At 42.4% G+C, this 24,172-nt stretch overlaps 1 protein-coding gene across 1 annotated transcript in view; it reads right to left on the reverse strand.

Moving 5' to 3' along the window:
• NR1H4 (nuclear receptor subfamily 1 group H member 4) overlaps nucleotides 1-24,172 on the reverse strand; it is a 39,089-nt gene that overhangs the window by 5,469 nt on the left and 9,448 nt on the right. The window contains exons 3-7 of the mRNA XM_066634491.1: nucleotides 19,752-19,892; nucleotides 15,200-15,333; nucleotides 13,307-13,405; nucleotides 11,011-11,110; nucleotides 8,392-8,538 (exon numbers count right to left, since the gene is read on the reverse strand). Coding sequence (XP_066490588.1) covers nucleotides 8,392-8,538; nucleotides 11,011-11,110; nucleotides 13,307-13,405; nucleotides 15,200-15,333; nucleotides 19,752-19,892 — 621 coding nt within the window. The remainder of the gene's footprint in view (nucleotides 1-8,391; nucleotides 8,539-11,010; nucleotides 11,111-13,306; nucleotides 13,406-15,199; nucleotides 15,334-19,751; nucleotides 19,893-24,172) is intronic.

A 24,172-nucleotide genomic window follows, 5' to 3' on the forward strand; every position in this document is an offset into this window, starting at 1 on the left:
AACTTAACAATGACAACACAATCTGTTGTCTGTATTTAAACCAGGTTTTTCACACAATTTCCATGGTCTGATAATTCTGAAATCATGATCAAGACCATATCAGCTGGTGCAGACAGAATCTTTCCATCATAAACAATGTTTGTTAATGCAGAGGAAAAGTTTTGTTAATGCAGTTTTGTTAAAAGTTTTGCTAATATTTGTTAATGCAGAGGAAAAGGCATGACTAACTGATCACGGCTTTGAGGAATGAAGTTTAAACTCAAAGCAAATGGACCAGATCAACAGAAAGTGACAGTTCAGTTGTTCACAGGAATCAACACTAGGACTCTGGTCACCTTGAAGCAAATACTTTTAGAAAAAAAATAAATAAAAAGATATATAATCTTTGCAGAGTTATTTAAAAGCACATTTCCATTCCAAAAAACTAAAACCAGCTCCGATCGCATCCCAGTGTCAATTATGTGAACTGTACATCTATGAGGGTGTTAGAGCTTTCCAATAGCTATTGTTTAGCATTCTTATAAAACAGCAATCCTTGGGGTACCTTTGAGGAAGCATGTCAGTTAAAGTGAGTTACATTTTGTTCAGGTAATGTGTCCTTAGTATTTTGACTGTTTGTATGTTAAAGGACTATGAACAGTCCATATGTTAAAGATGTGCATTAAATATCACAGGGCTTGCATTGTCACAGCTTCAACTTGGAGAATGTCTGAGAGCCAGACTCTGGTCCTGGGAAAGAAACATTCCGCTGCAGGGTATTTATTGTGTGGTTGGTGTTTGTGTGGAGCACTGAATCGGCTTTGTGTTCTTAATTTCAAAAATATGACTAGGTTGCTACTAGGAAACAGCTACTACTGGATCAGGGCCACTCTATGTTGTAGGGGTATTGCTCACATACAGACATTTGGAGACCAGCACGTGTGATTTCCCAACAACAACAACAAATTATGCCAAACGTAGGCTCTGAAATGAAAAAATGAATCAATTGATGACATTGTAAGTGGCTGCAGCAAAATCACACAGAGTGATTACAAGAATTTAAGAAATTACAGTACAAGGGAGAATTACAAGGAAGATCACAATAAAGTTGCTGCTGTGCTCCACTGGAACTTGTGCAAAAATATGGGACAACATCAGAAAAGAAATGGTTGGAGCAAATGCCTGAAAAGGTGGTTGAAAATGAGCAGCTCAAAATCTTGCAGGATTTTGTCCATTATAGTAGTCTTATAAAGGCTTCTGAAGAAGGCTTCTTTCATTCTAGGCCTGCCTAAAACCTAAATCAAATAGAAGCCTGACTGATAGGGTCTATATGTATTTCAACAAAAATAATTATTAATCACTATCCTCATCTAGTGGGAAACAGAGAATGGAGTGAATCAGAGCACAGACCAGACATTAAAATTATGTTGCAATCCAAAATGATAAAAACTCAGTATGTTTCAACACCAAAATGAAGCAAGAGCCTGAAATTCAAAGAAGATAAAAACAGTGGGAGAGTCCTTTTCTTTAATGGAAACCTAAATCTCTAAGCTTACAATTCTATACATACTTTACGTGCCTGGGAGTAAGTCCCATTGAATATAATTGACTAAATTCTGAGTAAATATGCCTAGGATTGTGCTGTATATTGTACTTCGTTCATTCTTCTCTATAGACCTGCTTTCATTGCATTCTGATTCCCAAAATGCTGCTTTTAATCACAAGAGGGGGCTATTTTCCTATGTAACACAAACTACTTCAGTGTCTGCTCCACAAATTTTGCCAATAAAAATCAGAAAGAAAAAATACATTATTTAGGGGTTTGCAGGTTCCTTTTTTCATCCCAGTTCATAGACTGAGGGAGCAATCCAGACCGGCCATTGGGCCGGTGCAAGTTCCTTGTGCAAGCCCAGAGGTGTTCTGAAAGTGCGTAAGGCACTTTCACAGTACCGTGTGAGGAGGGAGGCCGGCTGAAGCCCCGCAGAGCTGGTGCAATGGTAAGGCCTCACGAATGAGCTGCAGGCAGCCCCAACCCCACTCTGGATACCCACCTTGCTGTTCCAGCATGGTTTAGGAGTGGGCTGCCCGAGCCCAGTCCTATCCTTCCCCCCCATCTCTGGTTGAGCTGTGCCAAAAATGGGTGTGCTGTATCCAGTGGGAGGGAGGAGGGTTGTGAGATTCCACATCTCTTGACCTGTAATGGATCTTCTCAGACCTGTGCCAGCAAATTCACTGGTGCAAGTCCACGGAGAGATACAAGTCAGGGAGGCTGCAGAAAAGGAGGAAGAGATGTGGCATGCGCCACCTCCACTGGATCCACCCCCTCCTGCAACCTCCCCACCCTGTCATTCCCCCCTCCCTGCCTCTGCTGCTGTCTTACTGCTCCAGCAGGTATCGGCAGCTCTGGAGACAGACCTGAATCTCTGCCACTTCTTGTAGCACCATTTCTAAAATGGTGGCCGATGGAGCACTCTGCGCTCTGTCAGCAGCCACTGTGACAATAGAAGTCTCTTCTGCTGTTGCAAAGCCCTACATAGAACAGCCAAATCCTGCATAGGATTGGGCTGTCAGATTGTGAACTGCAAGCCAGCTGATTTCTTTTATTTGACTTCATTTCTTCAATAAATGTGAACAACATTAGGGCTGCAATTTTATGCTGTAATTTGTATTTTATTCATTCTTCTCTACTGACCTGCTTTCATCACTCTACAATTCCCAAAATTCCCAGATTTACCCAAAAGTAATTCCTTTGAACACAGTGGGACTTGCTTCTGAGTAAACATGCTTGGGATTGTGCTATAAGAGGTCTACTATCACAACTCAGTAAATTATGCAGATACACTTGCTACTACAACATTATTAAAACCTGAATGTGAGATCACTGATGCATTAAGCAGAGTGTGCCCACCCCACTGAACCCTTACTACAGCTGATGCCTGTGAGGAAATTCTCCACATAGAGAGCAGTGATGTTGCATCAGTCATGAGGTGGCATGACCACCCAGAGGCTGTTCACCACATCACACAGAGGTTGTTCAAGAGATGCATGCACTGACCCTTAGAAGCTTGCTTCACCAGAAATAAAAGGCCAGAGTGGGCCATATTGACTGTTGTACTAGGGCAGCATAAGAAACCAGGATGTCATGGTGCAGTGGCACAAATAGTTAGAACTGAAGTGAATACTGGATCAAAATAGCACCTTATCATCATGGGGGATCATGGCCCTGTCTGGAAGGTCATCTAACCCTCAGAAAAGACTTTTAGGTAGAGTGACCAGACATTCCAGTTTGCCAAGTCTTGGATTCTACGTTTTGTCCCAGCGTCTCTCTCCAGTTTCTCTTTTTTCCTGCAATTAAGGCTGAAGTACGAGGTTGCTCATACAAAGGCAATTTATTTGGTCATTAATTTAAAATACCATGTTGGTTGTTAGGGCTGTTAGGGTTTCCCAATAAGTATTTAAATTGGTTTAAAATATATGAATATGTACAAAGAATAATTATTCTGTTTATGTTATTTTTTAATTAGGTTACCTGAGGGGTCTCTGCTTCAAGTGCCGCCCTTATCCCAAGTTAGAGGGATGTCGAGATGGGGGCAAGCTTTCTCTGTAGTGGCACCACAGTGGTGCCATAGTGGAACTGGGGGACTAAGTACTACTCCCTCCCTCATGAACTTTCGACAAGGTCTCAAGATGTTTTTGTTCCATCTTGCGTTTGTGTGATGTGTTGTTGTCTTCCCCCTGTGCCTCTGTAGCAGTGTTTTGGTCATAAATAGTTGCCCTCCTCCAATTGCACATATTGCTCTTCTTTTGATTTTACTTATCATTTTATATGTTGTATATTTTAGTCTGAAATTCTAAGTTGCCTTGGGCATTTGCTCCAGCTTAGGAAAGGCAGGATATAAATGTTTTAAATAAATAAATAATAATGTTCAGATGATTAATATAAAGATCTTCTTAAAAGATCAGTGAATAATCAGTTTGTCAATGAAGATCAGTGAAGATCAATTTGTCAGTGAATAAATAAATATTTCAAAATATTCTATAATGTTAATTAATTACTTTTTAGTACTTCAGTCTGGCAGGAGGTCTGGTCTAGAGGGTAGAGCCTCTGATAGCCGAAAGGTAACATCTGAAGGTTGCCAGTTTGAGACCACTGGCGACTCTGTGAATGGCAAGATCTTGAAGCAGCTGACAGGCTGAGCTGAATTATTCCACCTGCTCTTTGGTGTGAGTGAAGAAGCATCTTGGCTGCCCTTCATGGGAGGCAACTAGGGGCCAGAAGTGATACCAGACCATGAAAGATCCATCTGAAATGTTGTGCAGTTTTTGAAAGATAGAACCTTTCTGTTATTGTAAAAATCCCCTCGGGGGTTTAGAGATAGCTTGCCTATGTGAACCTCCCTGAATAAAGTCAGAGGAGTAATCCGATGACCAGAAAGGCAGTATATGAATACCATATTATATTATCATCATCAATCATCATCATCATCTTAAAAGTGTCCAGATTCAGATTATAAATTATATGGTCACTCTACTTTTTAGGGCCACAGAGGCCTGCTGTGCAGGGAGGGGATGTAGAAACCCTGTTGCATGAGCAGACTTTCACTTCTGCAACTGAATACAACTCTCAGTATTATGCTGCATTTAAATGTATATAACCTAAACATTCATATTTCTTCTAGCCCAGACTGATTTCATAATGAAATTATATATAATTATACTCCCCCTAGTGGCCACTGTGCAGAATCTATAAGCAGTAGACTTTTGCTACTCTTACACACTTGGTATATGTTTCCTTTTTAATTGTTTTGATCTTATGCGTCCTAATCTAAAGCCCTTCTTCGAAGTTAGGTTTCATAGCCATCATTATTCTACCAGATGTATAAAATTGCCTGTGCAAGGCAAATCATGGCAGATGCACAGGGAAGTTCATATCAGGGAATCCACATTATCTTCATGACTGTACCCCATGAGAATATGGTCTCTGTAGCCTTCAGGCTCTAAGTGAATAGCAGATTGAATGTTTGTATCTGTCCATCGTACAAGCCACATTTTTGTCTCTGCTTTCAGACTTATACCCTTTATTATACAGCCTGTTATAAGTTGCCTTCTTCAGTAATAAGCACTTTTGCCTGTACTTGAAAAGTGAGGGGTTCTTACAGTTGGAGGTTCAAATTAAAAAAAAAAAAAAGGGCAAGATGAACAGCTGTGTGGGAGAATGTTTTGTGGCAATTAATTATGACTAAGATTGCTATTAATATTAACAAGGAGATATTTCATTTGTGCAGATTTGAATCTATCAGTGAATTTGGAATTGAAGAATAAATGCGTATTTGTTTTACTGAGAAATAAATATTATGTACTCATTATATTGTAGTTTATTTCACAATATCTTTTCTGTTGAAAGTCTCTTCCTGTTTCAGAAACCTTCATTAGATGCTTTGGTTAATTCTATTTAATGTAATCATGAAATTCATTTAAAAAAAAACCTTTACAATGCTACACCAAGTTCTGCTGAGTTACCTCTTATTTCATGGCCCAGTGGACATGTTGGCCTGGATCCTATCTTCATGTTCAGCTCAAAGTGATTCAAAAAATGAAGAAAACAGATTTTTATTGTAAACCTGTTCAGAAGATCTCAACCCCTTCGTCAGGGGAACTTTTAAAACAATTTCTCTTTACAGGCTCCAAAAGGAGCTATATAACAGGCATTTTCTGTTTCAGAAAACACAAGTCAAACACAAGTCAAAGTGTTTTTTATAATTTGTTTCTTGTTAACTTTTCAAGGTATACATGACTCACAACATGCATATCGGGCAGCAAAATCTGAAGTAACTGACCCCCCCCCCCCCACTGATGCAGCCATGGACTTTGCTTGCTGTCCTGTGGGGTGCGTGTGCAAACCTTGGAGGACTCCTCAAGGTAGTAGAGGAGGTTGCCTTTGTTGTCTTGTCTGAACAGCAGTCATGGAGGGCCCAATCCCAATCAGCCCTTTCCTTGCAGTTGCTGTTCAGAAAAGACACACAACTACCAAGTATGCAGAAGGTGTCTTATGTAGTGTGCCTCTTAGTGCAATTCCTTGTTGCTTTACAAAATAAATTTTAATATTTTATGTATTCAATGCTGCTATTTAAGTATTATAGATCAGCTTGAAAATGTTTCAATTATAAGATGGGTTGGGAATAAATAAATGAGGTTGCAGTTCTATACACACTTACCTGGAAGTATGTTCCACTGAACTCAGTAGGACTTACTTCTGAGTAGACATGCATAGGATTCTATTGTAAATTAAGTAAAATGTCCTGCAGAAATTAGTCCTGTTCCCCAAAGAGTTGTTCCTGAAAGGATTGGGGGGGGGGGGGGAGAAGAACTGCATTTGACATTCTTTACAATCTCTGTTTGCTACTGAGATTAGTGAAAAACGAAATGAAGTAAATGAAAATTAAGTTAGGAGTAAAATTATGGGAATGTTCAATCACCCTTTCCCCTACCCATTATAATGTAATCTAACATATGTGTTGGGTATTCTAGTGAAAACATCAAGGACACAAGTTTTTATCAGGGAAAACAATGTAATAAATGCTATAATTAGATTGCAATAGAATGTAGATGAGGTTCTTGTTGTTGGATGGTCAGTGTAAAAAATTTTCCTAACAGTCTTATGAAGAAGAACTCAAGGCTGTAAAAGAGAGAGCACTTTGCTTCAGAAGCTATTTATCCAATATTCTTGCATTAATAAATAAAACCAGACAACATCCGCATAGGAATAAATGGGCTGAAAGGTTATCACCACTAGATCACTCTGGTTTCTTTGTCACACACAGACGGAAATTCTAATGCAAAACAGTTGGAATGTGAGGGGAAAAGATCATAAATCCTAAGAGATGGCAAAAGCTTCAGAGTCTCCACTGTGGCAAGTGACAAAACATGAATTCCTCTGTGATTTTTAGACATTTTATTTTTAGCTTTTGTTGCTGCATTTTTCAAAGCCTGACAATAAGACCAAGCCAGCCGACAGCTTGACACTCACCCTCACAGAAAACCATCTTCCCATAAACCAGTGAATATATCTGTACATTTTATTGTCAGAAGTCTGGATTTTTGGCAGAATCACTTGTTGGGATGTTACCCAATTGCCATTACCTATAAGATAGATAGAGCTATCCTTACTATCCTTCCTCCTTTGCCCCCCACTGGTGCAGCCATGCAGAAAAGGCAAGGGGAAAGGGGATTTAAATCCTCCACAATCAGACTCTTTGGACCTGCACCAGTTCTTTTTCTGGTTCAAGTTTGAGGAGAGGAAGGAGATGGGGAGGCTGTCAAAAGGAAGGATAGGATTCTGTTCATACCATCACCATCGAATTCACCCCCATTCTCCCCTTCCCTCTCCTCTTCCTGCCCTGTTTGCTGTCAAATTCCTAGTTTAATACCAAGTATAGACTATGATGATTTTATTATTATTAATTCAATTTAAATTCCACTTTTCAACCACCTAGCACCTCTTGGAAAGCCAGAGATATAACAAATGTTCCCAGGCATCCATCATAATTGGTGTGCAGTTCATCTCAATGAACCCTTTTACCTGCTGCTCTAGGTTTCACCTCCCATCCATACACATAAGTAACACACAGACCTTGAACTAGTGTTGTTATACCATTTGTAATAAATGAAGTGGGTGAAATGGTTTTATTGGAATAATATGACAGAAGCACGTTTCATTGCCCTAATACATATCCTTGACTAGGTTGTAATGGAATAGTTTTATTCACAGGACTTATATTTTTATGATTAAACATTTACTTGACAACCTTTGGACTTAAAGCTGACTGAGTGGCTTGCTTGCTACTTATAATTGAGAAACGTGATAGTCACCTAAAGCAGGGGTGTCCAAACCCCGACCCGGGGGCACTTGCGGCCCTCAGGGGCTCCCAATCCGGCCCTCAGGGAGCCCCCAGTCTCCAATGAGCCTTTGGCCCTCCAGAGACTTGCTGGAGCCTGTGCTGGTCCGATGCAACTGCTCTCAGCGTGATGACTGTTCGAACTCTCACCTGAGCTGTGGGACGAGGGCTCCCTCCACTACTTGCTGTTTCACGTCTGTGATGCAGCAGTGGCAGTGAAGGAAAGGCCAGCCTTGCTTTGTGCAAGGCCTTTTATAGGCCTTGAGCTACTGTGAGACCTTCATTCATTCATATAAGTTAAATCTCTAATAAATTATTTTATGTAAATTTATTCAAATTTTAAATGTAAATTAATTCCTTTTTTTTCCTGGCCCCCGACACAGTGTCAGAGAGATGATGTGGCCCTCCTGCCAAAATGTTTGGACACCCCTGACCTAAAGGATGCTTTGGTGGGCGGGCATAATATTACTTTCAAAGACTAGTATGGTTCTTTCTGCTGTCCATCAATGACACTTACCACTGTTACGAATTCTTTCCTCTAAGAGGTCAGCATGCCCTGCAGGAAGTTTCTTGTTGAAGATCTCAGCTGACCGAAGGAACATGGCCTCCACCGCAGACCCCTTTAGCAGAGCAATCTGATCCTCGTGGTCAAGGGTTTGGAAACCTGGAGTGAAATATTAAAATATCAAGCTAGCACAACATGCCTCTTTCTGTCAGCAGTTAATACTGTGGGGGAGGCAGCTCAAACCAGGCTGCAGATTTGGCATGACAACAACCAACTGTCTAATTAAAGGGGGTTGTGAAGTATATATTCTGTTTTCTTTCTCAAGCCACCAGGCAAGAATCTGTCCAAGTTTCTCACATGTAGATGTGCATGTAATCTCATTTAAGATCGAAAGATGATTACTTTCAACTTAATTAGCATATTACAAATTAAATTCCTGCTTCGGTGTTAATGGAGAGCTGCTTGCATTGTCATTTTTCAGGGCTCACTTGAGTACTTTCCAACTCTTTCATTTGCCCACTGGCCTTGCTTCTCCATTAATTTTCTGTTCAGTTTCCATTACGGAAAGGAACTAGGACTATGAAAAGAGATTTAATATAATACAACAATAAAAACATAGAAGAACATGTAATTGAGACCACTGATGTATACACAATATATTTATATACTTGCTCAAAAGGCAGAATAATAGTACTTAAAAAAATCAGAGCGTCTTTCCAATGTTGCAATTGTTTCTGACCAGTGTCCACCTGACCCAGACGACAAAACAAGCAAACGAAAAACCATAAAGAGCTGGCATGAACATGTTGTCGGTTAGAACATAAGAACAGCCCCACTGGATCAGGCCATAAGCCCATCTAGTCCAGCTTCCTGTATCTCATAGCGGCCCCACCAAATGCCTCAGGGAGCACACCTGATAACAAGAGACCTGCATCCTGGTGCCCTCCCTTGCATCTGACATAGCCCATTTCTAAAATCAGGAAGTTGCACATACACATCATGGTTTGTAACCCATAATGGATTTTTCCTCCAGAAACTTGTCCAATCCCCTCTCAAAGGCATCCAGGCCAGATGCCGTCACCACATCCTGTGGCAAGGAGTTCCACAGACCAACCACACGCTGAGTAAAGAAATCTTTTGTCTGTTCTAACTCTTCCAACACTCAATTTTAGTGGATGTCCCCTGGTTCTGGTGTTATGTGAGAGTGTAAAGAGCATCTCTCCATCCACTTTATCCTTCCCATGCATAATTTTGTATGTCTCAATCATGTCCCCCCCTCAAGTGTCTCTTTTGTAGGCTGAAGAGGCCCAAACGCCGTAGCCTTTCCTCATAAGGAAGGTGCCCCAGCTCAGCAATCATCTACAAGATTTCGAAGTCAGCCAGAGGTAACTAAATCACAAATATGTCACCAGCTGAAAAGTGCTGGGTCAGCCAAAGTCAACTAATCTATGATACAAGATGGGTTCAACTGACTCTCAGACAGAATGCTTTCAGTGGCTGCCTATGTGTACCCTTAAAATCCTCAGCTGAGCTGAAAGACTAGCCCTAATTTTCTGGAGCATTGTATGTGATTCATCATTAGTAAGGCAGTCAAAGACTAGTTTTCCTCAATACTTTGATGAGACAAAGTATCAGGGACTCTAATAACAGAAGACAATGTACATTCTTGTAGAACAAAGGGAGCAAGTGTATCACAATTTTTCCCATGGCAACATGGCTTTTTGCAATCCACTTGCAATAAGAGAACCACTTGGAAGTGTATTGTGGGACAGGTGCATAGACATGATAGTCACATGTGTCTGGTTGAATTTTAAGGTTTATGTATGCAATCTTAAAGAATGTTCTAAAAGTGAGAAGAATATCATGGAATTACTGTCAAAAATTAATAAACCAAATTTAAACAACTTTGTGGGTGCCAACAGACACAGAGCAGTTGTTCTTAAACAACTCTAAAAAGCATGGCAGGATCCTAAACCTTCAGAACAACTTTCAGTTTTTGATGAATCAACAGCTCAATCTTATCAACTATCCCCCCCCCCCTTGTCAATGCAGTGCTGCCAAAAAGGCAACTGCTGCATTCTATGGTAAGGGGGCAGTCCAGGAGTTCTCTGGATAAGGGAACATTTGTTCCTTTACCTGGGAGTAAGCCTCCATGGCACTGAGGGGACAACTTGGACCTGCGACAGCTAAATAGTTGGCGCAGGTTTTTGTGAACCCATGTTGCCGGATTGGGTCTGGGAAGGGGGTTAGGATATCAAGGGCACAGGCATAGCAGATGCTACCCCCTCCCAGACCTGATCTGCCGGCCCCCCACACCATCCCCCAAACTGACCTCCTGCCCACTTTCCTGCAAAATAGCTTAGGATACAGACTACATTTGGAAGCCAATCACAGCACGCCAACCCCTACAAGGGAGATGACATCTCAGAAGATCAGATGCATGGCAATCATGCACTGTCAGCTTGGCACCTAAATTGGATTGGACCATAAGACCGCAATCCCATGCACACTTTCCTGGGAGCAAGCCTCATTGAACTCAGTGAACCTACTTCTGAGTAGACATGCCTAGGCTTTCACTGTAAGTGAAACATGACAGGAAGAATTCAGCAAAATGTATTTAATACGTCATACCTGGTAATCTTTTGGTGAACTCCACAAGGACCTGTACATGACTGGTGGCCATTTCTGTTAAGATGAGAAAATTTTCTTCAGCACTGAATTCCTCTTGCAACTGAGCATTAAAATAGAATTTATTATTATTATTATTATTAATAGTAGTAATAGCTGCTGTTGCAGTGGTAGGAGTAGTAGTAGTAGTAAATCTACTATTATTGTTAGTTACTTTTGAGTTTTGTTGTAACCTATGTTATAGTTCAATTTTTTAAATTGCATGGTTCAGTATGATTATATTACTATTATTGCACTTTATATTTTGCTGTTGTGTTTTACTGTTTTTTCATTTGTACATTGCCTGGAATGATCCAATTATTTGGAGGGAAAGGTGGGAAATAAATAAATGGATCCATGGCAACTAAAGTAAATTTATAGGATATGGTGACATCATTCAGTTGAAATACAGGTGAAGCCTTGGTATCCGTGAATTTACTTTCTATGGATCTGGCCCAATGCAGGTCCCCTAGACCCGTGTTGAGCCAGACTTGACCCAATCTGAACCCTCCAAAGGTAACCAGAGCTCTCCCAGACCTCAGAATACCTTAAAAGGCATTAAAAAGTCACCGCCGGTTTCCTGAGCACCTGAAACAGCCATTCTGAAGCCTGCAGAGGCCATGGGTGGATGTGCGTGGCTTCAGGCAGGCTTCAGAAAGCCATCCAGAGGTTGTCTTCGAAGGTTTTAAGGGGCCGAAACCATGGATTTATTTATCTGCTGTTTTCAGTATCTGTGGGGGATCTGAGAATGGTTTCCTGTGAATACCGAAGCCCCACCTGCTGAGGCCCCACTATTTTATAGACAATACGAAAAGATGGGAGATTTGATTATGCTCAGCCTCAAAAAGGAGAACCACAAAATGCACAGGAAAGACAAGATAACAATTTTTAGTAATTTTAAAATATTATTTAAACAAATGGAGAGCTGTTAGTTTCACTGCTCACAGGTAGCCAAGAGGAGAAAACAAGAGGTAGAATCCTGCTCTCTGTAGCTAGGGGAGCAGAGTGCAAGACACATCAGGCATTGTCCAGCAATCAGAGGCTTTTGTCTCTTTCCACTGAGTCACACAGCAACCAAAGCACTGTGTGTATCATGCTTACCAACAGCTGGAATAAGTTGTGCCATACATGGTGGGTTGAGTGACATACATGGTGGGCCTGGGTGTGTCTAGCGTTCCTCACTATCTGGCTACTGTTGCTGACAGATGAGAGGTGAGGTACGGAAAAGATAGAAGCAAACTTGCTCATCCTACTTTCCTCTTCCCACCTGTAGCAAGGGCAGAGTGCCGCCACAGAGAGCTGGCTGGAAGTGACACTCTTAGTTCTTGGGAGATGCGAGAGCCCAAGACTTCAAGAAATGATGCAAGAGGTTGGGAGGGACAAGATGGTACACACCTGGGAGATGAGGAGCACCAAGGGCCAATTGGTATAAAAGGAAAGGAGGAAGACAGGGGGCAGCAGGAGGGAAGGAGGAAGGAATGAAGATGGGACTCTTGCTCAGGGGGGAGAGAGGCTGGCAAAGGACCCCTCTAGAACTCTAGAGGGGGTGAGGAAAAGCACAGAAAGGAAGCAGAAGGAAGATAGCAGGAAAGGGAGGAAAGTGAGAGCAGGGAATAGAAAGAAGAGCCTTTGGGAAAGGGAACCAGGGAGATCCAAGGGCTGGACAGGCAAGCACCCTTATAGAGGTCACCAGGCATTCTGATGGATACCTCCTCAGAGGGACTGGGAGAACCAGCAGTAGTGGTACCCTCCCAGGACTCCCACCTGACTTTCCCAGTGGATCCCCATTGGGAGAGGCAGGCCAGTAACTAGGAAGGGGACAATAGAAAAGCAGGAGGAATTAGCAAGATTGTTTCGAGGAACAGAGATGTACTGGCACTAGACAGGACTAAGAGATGTGTACATAAGAGCCTTTCATGTTAATAAATCCATTTCCTGTGTGCATCATCCTCTGGTCAAAGTCTGATTTCCCTAGAAAATCCAGAGGACCTCCAAAGAATGTCTCAGAATAGCCCCTTTGATGTACCCCTCCCCCAGGACGAGACTGTGCCCCCTGGCAATGTCACACTACCCCTTTGTGACCCTGCAGGAAGAGAATCTGGACCCTGCACTTATGGAGAAGGATTGTGTCCAGTGTGCAATTTTCTGCAGGAAAACCACAATGCAGCCGAAGATGTTTTTACTAGAACATCTACTGGATTTTTTGTTTTAATGGATTCTGGGATGTTTGCGCATTTATTATAATAAACTGTATACTTACAAGCTTTTTTGAAACCTCAGGAGGAATTCGTTGTTTATTATATGAATCCATGATATATTGAAGAAGGTGCTGCTGTTCTGGGGTTAGTTCTATTTTCTCCTATACTGGCAATAAAAAATAAGCCACAAGCTTCAGGAACTGGGTGTAATTGTCTATCTCTTACTTAAGTTATATTGCACAGATCTGGGTTATATATTTTCCATTTGACTGTAGCAACAGAAGCCGTTTTCCTTACACACAGATATTCCCTTACATATGAAAATGGCGTAATCAGAATGTTTTATTATACAGTACTACTGACCTTGGCATGAATGTATTTCAGGGACATGTGGTGCGGGGGTGGCAGGTGAGGCAGAATTACTCTGTTGTTGTCTGTGGAAAAGCACCACATCTTACACCTGAGGAGGTTCTCCTTACACCTGGTTTCTCGGGTGTAAGTAGGTAGGGCAGCTCTGGTGCTTTTCCATGGACTACAATGGGGAGGTTCTGCCTCACTTGCTGCCCCTGCACCCTGTGTCCTTGATGCATTTTACAAGGAATAAGTCAATGGAGATTATGATAAGCTTTCTAAAGCATTAACATCAGATCATACTATCCAATAGTACTATAAGGGGAGGGGAAAACCTATAAATTATTATGACGATGGTAAGAAAACAAATGATTGCACAGGAGGGACCATGCCTATAGCCGCACTAGTTCATTATAGTAAAGTGCAATGTTGCATTGATGTCATTATACCTGTGAAAGTGGAAAAAAGCTCATCTGACAGACATTCAGAAGACTCTTTTGCCACATTTATGTAAATTAAGTGCAAATCACATCCCTATAAACTACGAAAATAATCCACAGCCCTATAGTTCACAAAATTGTTTCATTGTGAAGGGTTGTGTTTTGCGCAAACACTATGTTTCTCATGTGATCTGCCAAATAACATATCTGATTATCTGAGGGAGGATAACAAATTCACTGCCTGATCTATGAAAAGTCTGGCAGTCACTAATATGTAATTATTCCCATGTAACATTTATGCTTGTTAAAGCTCAATCCTATTGGTTCAAGCTGCTAGCAGAACATGTGTTCCACTGGTGGCAACTGCTGTAAAGCAGCCGCAAAGGGTGCTCCAGCAACACACAGAGTAGCACACTGCAGGAGTGCTGGTAGAAAGGCCAGAGGCTTCCTGCCCACACCATCCAATCCCAGAGGACCCACCAAGACAGGTAAGATGGTGTGGGAGGCAGAACAGGGGCATTAGAGGGTGAAACAGGGTCAAGGAAGGAACAAAACCGGATGGGTAGGGGGGGAAAATAGGGCTGGGGACAGCCGCGGACCTCCGCAGCCCCGCACCGGGGGCCCCCCTGCAGGCTATCGTTGCCCCCCCCGCACAGATATCTGCCCCCCCCACTCACCAGAGGCTCACAGAGCCTCGCACGACCACAGCCCACACTGGAGAAACCTCTGTGAGGTTCCCTGGCACTATAAACCGGAAGCACAGTTTCTGCCGCTGTCAGGAGCCTTAGAGAGGCTTCCGCAGGGTCCTAGCAGTTGGTGCCTGGGGCTTTTGCCCCATTTCACCCTATGGTAGGCACGTAACTGGATGGAGAGGCTGCAGGAGGGGGTGGATCTGGCAGCAATGACATACACTAGATCCAATCCCCTCTGTCAGCAGTCCCCCTGCCCCTTTCTCTCCTTGGGCTTATGCCAATGAAATCGCTGGGGCAGTTCAAGGAGACCCAATACAGGCCAGGAGGCTTATGGAAGCATAAGGGTATTTAAATACTTTTTGGCATAGCTGCACCAGCCCGGGGGTGGTGGTGGGAAGGATAGGATTGGGCTGGCAGTTATATCAAACTACACGATGCCATAATACACAAGGAGTTACAATAATTTTATTACCCTGTACAATTTGGTTGTAGACGATACTTGCTTGAAGTCTGGTGCTTCAATATCTTCGCCAGTTGTCTGATCAAGGGGCTGTGAAGTAATTTTTCTTAGCCGTTTCGACTTGCATTGTATTTCTGTTAACAAACCTGAAGGAGTGTGCATAAAAAACATATCTGTAGGTTTGACACTTCTGAATGTGTGAGACAGATTAAAAAGAAACATGTGCCCGCATGCATGTATTCCTCCTGCATTAGTGAATTCTCTTTAAATACTCTTGGACAATAAATATAAGGGTGTGAGCTAATAAGCAGAGGATGATTTTTGACTGGCTGGGCCAAAAGAGACCTTTGTCTAGTTTCATTTATGGGTGGCATGTTTGTAATTCAATATCTGCCTTGAACATTAATAGAGCATTAAAATTTAGTGTAACTATTAGAAGATAATTCTTAAAATAGGGTTTCACATTCAGAACTAATCCAATCCACCAAGAAAGATGTTCACAATGAATTGAAATAACTCCATCTCACTCCTGGAATTCAGAAGTTATAAGGCTCCTTATTTCCTTATAAGTTATAAGCCAGGGGTGCTCACACATTTTTGGCTCGAGAGCTACTTTGAAACCCAGCAAGGCCCGGAGATCTACCAGAGTTTTTTTACAATGTTCGCGCCATCATAACATATATGTGTACAATGTATGTTGGTGTACCTTGAGCCCCACTAAGTATAACAGGACTTACTCTTGAGTAGACATGCCTAGGATTAGGCTGTGAGGCTGCAATCCTAGCCACACTTACCTGGGAGTAAGCCCCATTGAGTACAATGGGCCTTACTCCCGGCGTTTCCTCCCAGAGGCACCTGAAGGGGGGGGGTCGGCACTCCGCGATCTACTCATTTTGCCTCGCGATCTACCGGTAGATCGCTATCCACCTATTGAGCACCCCTGTTATAAGCGCTCCCCAGCACTGCTTATTGGCATGCTGTCACAATGTGCTTTATGGCACTTTTGCAACAGTCTGCGCTGGTGAAGTGTGTGCTCTGCTGGTACAGGAGGGGGATAAGATTGTGCCATAAAGCAAGACTTTTTTAAAAAAATAATTATAGGGTCAGCTGAGTTCCTTCCTTTTGAGGTTGGAGAACAGGAAAATAGTCTCTTTCAGAGTCTAGATATTGTTGAGGAAGATATCATAAAAATGTCTAATTCAATGGTGAAAGCTTTTAATATCCTGTATATTATAAAATTATGCGCCATATAAAATAAGTTTCCTCTAGCACTGAAAGGAGAGGAAATTTACAGGATTAAAATAACTGTCCCACACAATATCTTGTAGAATAAAATAGTATTTATGATAATGATGCAGGTGCTAGAGGTGGCTTTGACTTTCATCATTGCGCTGGGATGTGTGGGGGAAGATGTATTTGAGCACATGCAGGTTTCCTCAGTCATTTATTTTCTAATCCATGTCTTCAGACATGAGTCTTCCTTCCTCCACACATTAAAGAGGTCATGGTGGAGTCACACAGCAAACAAACTGCCCCCCCCTTTTTTAGGGTATGCCATTTTTCTGATATAATTAGGATAGGACTATCATAAAACCATAAAACTGGTAGATTTGTGAACTTTTGTTGAAAAGCGGTATATAAATACTGTTAATAATAATATGATGATGAGATGATGAATCAGGAGCATATGAGTAAAGCTATAAATATTGGTACGATCGCCTCATCCTTTTCGCAATGTAGCAAAATTCCACAGGGATAACTATAGCACTATATTTATTATGAGTAAATGAAGCAAAGTTCAAGGTAAATTTAATTTGAAAGAAACCGCTTAACTTGAAGTCAGTATACAATTAGGAGTTTGAAGTTTTACTACTCAGGCTAACCTTGAATTAAAAAAAAAAACTACAGAAAATGAAGAGCACCACTCCTCATCTGTGGGTGTTTTGGCAAACGGTCCTCATTGCTGCACCTCAGAAGGATATGCTTATGTTTAAGTTATGAGTTATTTGAGCTCATAGTAACAAAGTACAGGTTTCCATTGCAGAGGAAGATTCAAGTGGCAGCACCTATTGTTGGCCTTTGTTTCCCATAAGCCAATCTGAGACACTGATCAGCTCGTTTAAAAGTTTCCAGTATCCTTGGTCGGTATTATTTACACTGACCTGTTTTTTTTTCCTGTTTGTTCTCAGTCACCAAGGGTTGCATTCCAAAAAAGTTATGAACTAACCACTGCTGAAATCAATGAGGCAAAGCCAGTCATGGCGAACATCATCTCATTCATTTCACTTCCATGAAATGGAATTTCACCACCAAATTTCCTTGGATAAAACTCTGAGACTATGACAACCCTGAAAACTCTTTTTGTGAAACATCCAAAGATGGGTTCAATTTTGTGGGATTTTATTTCTGTGAAATGCCAACAGGTTCATTTAGTGCTATTATCACATTGGCAGCATTTGTTTATGCATTTATGCATTGGGTGAAAATAGGGCATATCTTGAGATCTCTGTGGTCTGTTAAATTTACAGAATGGAAGATTAATTATATTATAATTCTTGCATGAATTCTAGAAGCTGACAGAGACTGTTGTTTTCTACAAAGCCTAACAGTTAATATAGCATCTCACAATCAGATTGGAGGATAGAAGCATATTAAAAACCCAGAGTAGATTAATTTCCTGTGTGAACCTAAATTGGTTTGACACCACAGTTATGCTAAAATGATTGGCGCCATCAGTAGGGAATACAAGATTCAGGTTTAATCCCATCCCTGCATCTTCACAAAAAAACAAAAATGTCAAGAAATGAAGAACTAACTAAGGTACAATTAAAGTTCTCATGGCCATAGTTAAGCTACTTCCAAGAGAGAACTCTGCATTACACAGGAGAACTGCAATAGGATCTCTTGGCTTTTTATTGCATCTGTTTATTTTTATTGTTTTCATTTTATTGCTTTTTCCCCTGTGCAGCAATCAGCAGTTTAGGTAAGGGCTATTTAGATTGAGAAAACAACTTGCAAGGAAAAGGTTAGACATCCCCAACCTCTTCTCCCTGCCCCACACTTCTGTATTGCAGAAGCATAAAAATGTGTCAGAAAATAAAATCTAAAACTGTTCCAGTATTCCAAGAGGACTGGCAAATTGTCCAGTTTGTAACAAGAAAATATAAATCCCAAAGGTAGACATTGATTTGTGCTTAAGGAGACAAGGGTCTTTCCTTGCGCCCATGTAAGAAGCTGATGATCATTCAATGGGCAGCTCAATTCTAACCTGTGCCAGAACAAGCTGGCCAACTGGCCTGCGCTGTATCCAGTGCAAGCTTGATGGCGGAGGGAGCGCAACTCGGAATAAGGGGAGTTATGTTCCTTTATCATAATGCCCCAGCTATTGCAATGGGACTATTCAGTTCTGCACCAGTAAAATCTATGGTGTAGATTCAAGTAGCCTGGTATAATGCCGGGCTGCTCAGGAGGGGAATTAGGATTCAGCCTAAGTACAGCAGGCTCCCAACCCCCTTCCAGGCCTGTTCCACAAACTGGCCTGCCCGCCCTCCCTCACCCCAGGGGAAATGCCCCCCAAATGTCCTCCCCTGTCTTCCCCAAACCCCCATACCAGCCTCCCCAGGCTGACTTGAACTTACCCCTGCCCGGCAGGGATATGGCATGGGGAGGCTGGCATGTGTCCTTGTGCAGGCCTCCTGACTCTGGAGCAGTCACAAACATGCTTTACGTGATACACCCAGGGTGGCGCAAGGAACTTGCGCTGGCTGAGCACCTCTTTAGGACTGCAGTCGCAGTCCACCAACTTGCGCTTGCCACTTTTCCTCCTTCTTCCACTCCCTGAATTGCAAAAGAACGAGGGGGATGGAGCAGGGGAGGATGGCCAACATTCTAGCCCACAAAACTCTTTTCTTCCACTCTTCCTCTTCCTCCTAATCCCCCTTTTCCTTTTCCAAACCAAGAAGTGGGAGGTGCAGAGGCTGGCACATCACCAGGTAAGGGAAGGCAGCATTTGGCACACCAGCTCAGATGCCAGGGTCTCTTGGGCCAGTTCCATCTATGAACTTGGCTTAGATTTGTGGAAACTTTTTAGGTGTTCTGTAGATTTGCTATAAGCCACTTTATCTTTAGCTGCTTTATCATGTTCCAGATTTATTTATTTAAAGAATTTATATGCCACCTTTCCCCACACTGTGGGTGCCCAAGGCAACTAACAAAATTTACAATTACAATAAAATATATAATGAACATTAAAACAGTAAACAATAAAACCATCAAAAGTAGTGATATAGTGATCAGAAGAACCATACAGAGCAGCAATAAAGCAGCAAAAGGTGGGAATAGACTTGTTAATGCACATTTAGGTGCAACAGCTGCAACCGCAACTTTAGTTGCAAGAGCAACTTGAACTGTACTAAGCTTTAGCCTCCAGTTCTGATCTTTTGAAAGTCTCTAGCTATGTACATAAAGACTCAGCACACCAAATGCAAACCATATAGCTTTCTCAACTGAGATACTATATCTTTCTGTGTACATTGAATATGCAACACAATATCTACATACATACATTCAGCCAGCATTCCTACTTCTTTGCATTTCTGTAGACGGCATTTCTGGCACTTTCTTCTCATGTACATGTCCATCTCACAGTTCCCTCCATTTTTACATTTGTATACAGCATTTTTTGTGATACTTCTTCGGAAAAAACCTGAGAAACGAACAGGGAGAGATGGAAGGTGGTCTGTCAGTTGGCAGCTAGTTTTTATTTCAAAAAATAAATACCACTCAGGCAGCCCAATAATAATAAATACCACTCCTGCGCTTCCCAGCACCCAGGGCTGCAGCAGCACTGAAATGGTTCCTGCTGCATCCCATGGGTTGGGAAACTGCTCAGGGTACAATCCCTTACCCCGTGTAATCCCCAGGTGGCCCCAACAGGTCTCCTAGGATTTGCACCTGTAATTGAGTAGGCACAGATACAAGGAGACCTGTGTCAGGTCTCCTGGGCCAGGAGGGGCGTTAGGATAGAGTGACAGGGTCTGTCGCCATTTCCGCCCCTTCTCGCCCTGCTCCTTCCCCCGCCATGCCTTTCTCCCACCCTCTCCCTGCCCAGGATGCCTCCTCCCCCACCCTGACTTACCAGTCTGCTGTCTGGTGCTCGCCCAGAGCTTTGGGCAGCAGAGCTGGCCCAGCAGTAAATGTCACAGGCATGCCTTATGGCACGTTTGCGACACTGCATGTCAGCACTGGGCCAGTGTGGGCTGAATAGGATCAGGTTGTGAATTAACATAAGATATTAATACGAGATCAGAAGTCACAGGTGCAAGTTTTTTTTAACCTTGTAGAAAACTCCTTGTTTGAACTGATATTTCTTTCTACCATGTAGGGTCCCTGCCCTGGAGGGGCCTGGAGCAGGCTTGTTCCACCCCCAGGGAGGCCTCAGATTGGCTGGAGGGGGAGGGGGTTCCAGCACCCTTATCCTCCTCCCTAGCAGAGCTGCCAAACCTGGCCTAGGAGCAGGAGCTGTTCACCTCACAGCTCCCTGCTTCACACTGACTGCCTCTCATCCCTGGCCTCCCTGTTTTACGGAGCAAGCCCACCCCCTTTGGCCGCTCCCCTTCATCCAGGTGGGGCAGAAAAGGCCTTTCCTGTTCCTGGCTTGTTTCTTTCAGTGTTCCTTGTTTGCCCTGCCAGCCCCCTCTGGCTGATTGGGGTGAGCCAACCTTCTTTGCCCCACTCGAGGGCAGGGAAGCCTCCCCACCCTGGGCATGGGGTGCCTGCTCCAGGGTAAGTAGGGGGTCAGGGCATCTGGGTGGGGCCCCGACATGCAAAGCACTTATGCACTTATTCAAAGCAGTGAAACTTATACCACATTGTCCCACTATATAGTTCAATTTCTTATCAAATGCTCATAGTGCGTCTGCATTTCCTTTTATATGAAGGGACCCTTTTTCTTTTACACATTACATGTGTTGCATCAGTAGAATGTACATTGAGTAGACTGGTTGAAGTGAAGTAGACTGGTTGAAGCCGCCCTGGGTCCCTTTGGGGAGAAGGGCGGGATAAAAAAATAAAGTTTATTATTTATTATTATTATTTGAAGAGCTCTGGCAAACTTGCACACATCAGCAGTCCATGTCTGAGAGTATCTCTGGATCTTGTATAACTTGTATAAAATATGTATGTGTAAAAGTTTAAAAATTTGGAATTTGCTTAAAAAGAGCATAAGGAAATCCAAAATCAAAACATCACAAAAGACATCCAATTTCCTGTACTTCATGGCCAAGTTGAATAGGTGGGTCTGACTCCTGAATCATGATCCTGTATCAGGAGGTTAGGTCTACAGCTTCCTTCTCTTCCCCTCCAGGCAATAAAACATGGCTGAACAACTGCAAGTCGAATCGAGACAGAGCTGCTGACCATATTAAAGATCACACTTGAAGGAGCAGAAGAAGTTAGACAATATATGAATGCTAGGGGAAACTAACAAATCCTGGGAATTGACGGAGGAGGTAGATTGACTTCAGGGTCACTGAGATCCATGGCAATGTCATCAAAATGGCTAGATTTTTACTAGTAATATATAATTTAGTAAATTATAGATGCATTTTAAAATTAATTTAAACCAAATGTGGGCTGGAACCCTATGCACAGTATCTAAGAATAAGCCCCTTACAAATGCAGTAGCATTTGTCTCCTGGATAAACATGTATAAGATTGCATTGCTAACTTCACAACTGTGCTAGCTGAGATTTTTAATAGGTAACTAGAACCTTGTAAAGTGCTTTGTAAAGCGAAGAACAGCCAAACAGCTCTTTTCCCATTTATGACTTTAAAAAAAATTTGCTATAAATGAAGCCATCCACTGGCAACGGGCCAAGCTCAGTGAGAGCATGTGCTTAGCTTGTAGAATGTCCAAGATCCAATCCCTGGCATCTCCAAGTATGGCTAGGAAAGCCTCCCCCCCCCAACCCTGAGAGACACTGCCAGTCAATAGACAATATCGATCTAGATGGATCAATGTTCTCATTCCACCGAAGGCCATTTTTCATATTCACAGGTTTACATCAGAAAATAGGGTCTGAACTGTGATGGGTTCAGACATATACAGAAATATGTAAACAAAATAAAAATACAGAAATCCTGGTTGAACATATGAATTGGTTTTTCTGGATCAGACCAAAAGTCTATCTAGCTGAGCATGTTTTCTCCAATAGTGCCAGTCTGATACCTCTTGAATGCTCCCAATGCTCCTTGAATGGTCAGAAGCTGGACATTGTAGATGCAACTAACCCTTGTTACTTATCCTCCAGCATCTGGTAATTAGAAGCACATATACTTTGTAAACCAAAGTACACTTCTACCCTGGATCCAAGGTACAATTCCTGGCTCAGGTATGTCTTTAATTTAAAGTAATCATTGCCAGTGACAGATTGTTACAGAACAAAAAACTGCATCTTTTATCTTCAACACTGGCACTCTGCTCTGTCCATTTGAAATTGCATCTAAAATGTCTTGTGTACAATCTTCATTGAAATATATTTGAGTGACACAGACCTCTTTTGAAATGCAAATTCTTTCGAGCTTTCACTGAGCCACGTACTGTATTTGTTGTTCCATAATTCACTAGGACTTTAGCATATTTCCATATGCTGATTAAGGAAGGGAAAAAAAAGGTTAGATTTAAAGCTGTGTTTTAGTGCCTGTACAATTTAAAAATCACAATCCAATTTTGATTTAAAGCAGAATTTGAAATTCCATGTTACACCATCAGTGACACTAGTGACACCAAGCATTGTTATGGCACTAAGCAAATTGCTAATAATAATGCTGGAGTAAATAAAGAGATCTCTTGGATTCAATTGATGTGAGAAATGAAATACGTAGCTGGTAGAAAAACTGCCTTATTGAAGCTATTCAGTGGATGCAAACATCACTGACATTCATAAGCTAACACAATTCAAGTATGTAATAATATCCCACTGGAAAGTATGATTATATGATATCTCCAATGTTGAGAAATGAATGGCCCTTATTTTCAAATATCAAGGTGCAGCTGATCAGACATGACCCTCTCATTTTCTCCAACATCTTCTCTCACATCCAAAATTCACTCCCCCTTTTCCCTACTGCATTATTAGGCTGCAAAAATGGGATGACAATTAAAGCAATTTCTTGGACAGACCTGAGAAATTCTGAGAAATTTCTCAGCCTACTGGCAGCTTCCATGTTTTTCTGGAATTCCATCAGAATGACCCGAACAGCCCAGTTCTACCCATGGCCATCCCATAGCATTTAGTGGTGCTGGCACAGCTCCTGCTATGGGCTGGCAGGAAAACACGGAGCAGCAAAAAAATAAGTAAAATAATGTTTTACTTTCCAACTCTGTAGCTCCATAATCCTCAAAGGACATCTGCATCAGCCCTTTGGTCGGTGTAAATCCAAGTTGGCCCCATAGGGGTGCGTTGAGGCCCAGAAGGGGACACTGGATATTGATGCTGCTGCTGCTGCCACTTGATATCCACCTCCTCCATCAAACCCCTGGCTTCCCCCAATTCCTTCCCCTATCCTCTCCCTCCCTGCCCATGCCCCCCCCCAACCATCAACTTATAGGCACTAGCAGTGGCTGGATGCTCTGGTGATATACGCACATGGTCACCAGCCACCCATGCTGGTAGCTTTGTTCCACGTGCCATTGCTGCAGCTCCAGTGGCCTGGACCTTCCATCCACAAAATGCAAGTTCCATCACCGGAAGGCCCAGATAGGATTAAGTCCTTAGTCGGAACAAGTGCCCACAGACAGACACTTGCAAATACAATAAAGTGCAAATAGTAAACAGAGAGACAGTGCTAGGGAAGACACACTCAGAACATGTCCCGCTTCCTGTTAACATTTGGACTGTGTCCCCCTAGCGTGCATTGCCTTCCTGTCTGTCGCTTTGCTCTTATAGTGTCAGTAAAAGCAAGAAACGTTCAGGAAACATCCCC

Source organism: Tiliqua scincoides, chromosome 7, assembly GCF_035046505.1.
Source record: "Tiliqua scincoides isolate rTilSci1 chromosome 7, rTilSci1.hap2, whole genome shotgun sequence".
NCBI lineage: Eukaryota > Metazoa > Chordata > Lepidosauria > Squamata > Scincidae > Tiliqua > Tiliqua scincoides.